At 38.8% G+C, this 2,682-nt stretch overlaps 1 protein-coding gene across 1 annotated transcript in view; it reads left to right on the forward strand.

Moving 5' to 3' along the window:
• The first annotated feature begins 770 nt into the window (after positions 1–770).
• LOC311138236 (tetraspanin-2-like) overlaps positions 771–2,682 on the forward strand; it is a 10,683-nt gene continuing 8,771 nt past the window's right edge. The window contains exon 1 of the mRNA XM_084172910.1: positions 771–1,036. Within this exon, the coding sequence (XP_084029036.1) occupies positions 1,027–1,036 (10 nt within the window). The 5' untranslated portion in view covers positions 771–1,026. The remainder of the gene's footprint in view (positions 1,037–2,682) is intronic.

A 2,682-nucleotide genomic window follows, 5' to 3' on the forward strand; every position in this document is an offset into this window, starting at 1 on the left:
GATATGACATGCAGGAGCATGCAGGGATCTTGCGTGTCTACGTTTATGCTAATTTGTATTTTCGAATCTGAGAGTAAATGGAGCCAAATATATTGATAAAAGTCACCAGGTCCGAGAGAGATTTACATAGTTATCAAAACGTCACGCCAGGGGAAAGTCTACATGAAACAAACGCCTTGTTTGAAGTGGTTCTAAAATCCCTAATGGAAAAAATAAATGGTGAAAAAATTATTGGAACCATTTCCGTGTTTGACCACTAGGTTTTATGGGTATTATGACACGTCCACTGTGGTGTAAAGAGGGGTTGGTTGTTTAGCAACAAAACCGGCTTAGATTGTTGACAAAATATAAACTATATTTTTTCTCCAATGTTTATTGAAAACATACATACATTTACACAATGAGCACTTGTTGACGCTCAAATACTGCTTACAGTTGTTGGTAGCTAACTACAGAATTGTAGCCATATTAGCATTGATATGAAATCAGTCAAAACACCTCAAAACAAGACATTGTATCAAGAACAAATATGAAACTAACTGAGACGAGTCACTTACGATTCCCCACATGGCAGTTTCGTGTCATTGTTGGTAGCTAGCTATCTGGCCATCCAGAATCACAACTCAGAGACTTTTGCCCCATTGAAGCGTCCGTATCGTTTTCGTGACGTTGTCAGCTAACCCAGCTATGGGCTGTCTGATTGATCTCTACACTCATGAGTCAATGACAGAAAATGGGCGGTCCGAAAACTAGCGTAAAGCTCCTCCAATGTTGTCATTTTGAGATTGCAGCGCGGATTGTATGATTGATGTCCAGTTATTTCCAACCCACATTTTGAACAAAATCTCACTGTCTTCTTGATATTTTATTAGGCGTAACCGGATTTAAAGAACCTCTGGCATCATGAGTAAAGTGCAAGGTGGGATGAAATGCGTGAAATATATCCTTTTTGTTTTCAACTTCATATTCTGGGTAAGTGTTGGTCCTACTATCGATCAGTTAATATACAGTTATTAAATCATAAACATGGTTGCATGTGTGCATAATTGATCGTGATGTATAGTGACTCCTTATAAATTGCGGATGCATTTTGCAGCAAGTGAATCTCGCACGCTGGTCGTAGCCGATTAATTTATATTGTTATGTCGGTCTGCAGGGAAACTTAATTTCGTTTTAGGTCTATCTCAGCAATGTTCTCAGATTTTTATCAGTGTTATCAACATAACACGTTTCTTTTTTTTGCACGTATGTTGTTACCAATAGTAGTCTTATTCTGACGGCTGAGATAGGATTCTCTCACACACACACGCACGCACGCACACACATGCACACACACATACCCTCTCTCTATGGCATCCTTCTTTAACCATGGTGTGGCACATTGCACCATCTGAAGTTCATGTTTAATGTCAACAAAATGTGTGAATTAACCTCTAAGGGAAATGTTATTTAAATATTAATGAAATTGTTTACTATGTTAACAACTATTATATGTATGCAAAAAGTATGTTGCTGTAGACACTGTTATTCCCTGGTGTGAGTCAAACATAGCATAGGCCTATGAATTTGTTGCAGAACTGCAGTTTGTTGCTACATTTCCAACATAGCTATCTATGATCATAGAGATCCTATTAAATAACTAGATGGGCTTTGTCTTGAAACCTCACAGTTCCAGAATGGGGTGAAAATGGCAGCCATATTGGTCAGGGAGAAATCCAAACCTGTCTAATTGGAATGAATGGCAGTAGAGGCATAATCTTGATTATTCTTATGCAGGAAAATAAAAGTGAGGCATGTGATATATCAGACATTGTGTAATAGAATTATTGTCAACCTAAAATATTAATTAAAATATAGTTTCTACAGGTTTTATACACATTTTCCGATAAATAGCCAAAAATATGTAAGCAGACCATAAATGTCTCCATGTTTTGTTTAATTGGAAAGCTGTGAGTACTATTATGTAATACAATATCAGTACTTGTTGCATTTACAACTTGTCTAAGTCCTATCATCAACTGATTTCAGCCAGTGTATGGCTGTGGATGGACTGCATTGTTTGAATGGAATGTTGGCATATAGTCCCAGTCGGTATTAGAACGTCGCAGCCCTGCCCGCCTATGGGGAAACAACCAGTGGTTACCTAGGTTACCCCATTTGCTCACAGCAAAAACATTACCTTTTTCAAACACAGTTTTCTTGTTGTCTGCTTGTTTTAGTTAATTACCAAAACTACATTTAAGAAAAGTACAACATGTCTAAAGATCACTTTTCAACATTGCCTGCTCTCGGGCGTTCTCACTACTTAAACGTAATTTTGTAGGTTTTCCCTCATGCCCCTTTTCATGACGGTGCTAGCAGCCACGTGAGTGAGTGAGTGCTAGCTAGCTACCAACCAGAACATTAAGCTAGCCAAGACCAACAACACAAACAAACTCACTATACAGCTACAAGTAGTGAGTGGAGTTACAAACAAACTATACTAAACAAGTTAAATGTCTTACCTTTGACTAAATGTTTTCCACACACATAGCTACGTGTAGCCTAATTGGACACCAGGTCCTCACATTTCCCACTCTCTGACGACGAATAGCCTGATGCCACAGGGCTCTTCTCGCAGGCTCCATTTCCCTACGTGGGCGCATTGCAAGCCGTAGGTCGGGATTTTTGACCTGGTTGAAC

The sequence above is a fragment of the Coregonus lavaretus genome, assembly GCF_964263955.1.
Source record: "Coregonus lavaretus genome assembly, chromosome: 12".
Taxonomy (NCBI): domain Eukaryota; kingdom Metazoa; phylum Chordata; class Actinopteri; order Salmoniformes; family Salmonidae; genus Coregonus; species Coregonus lavaretus.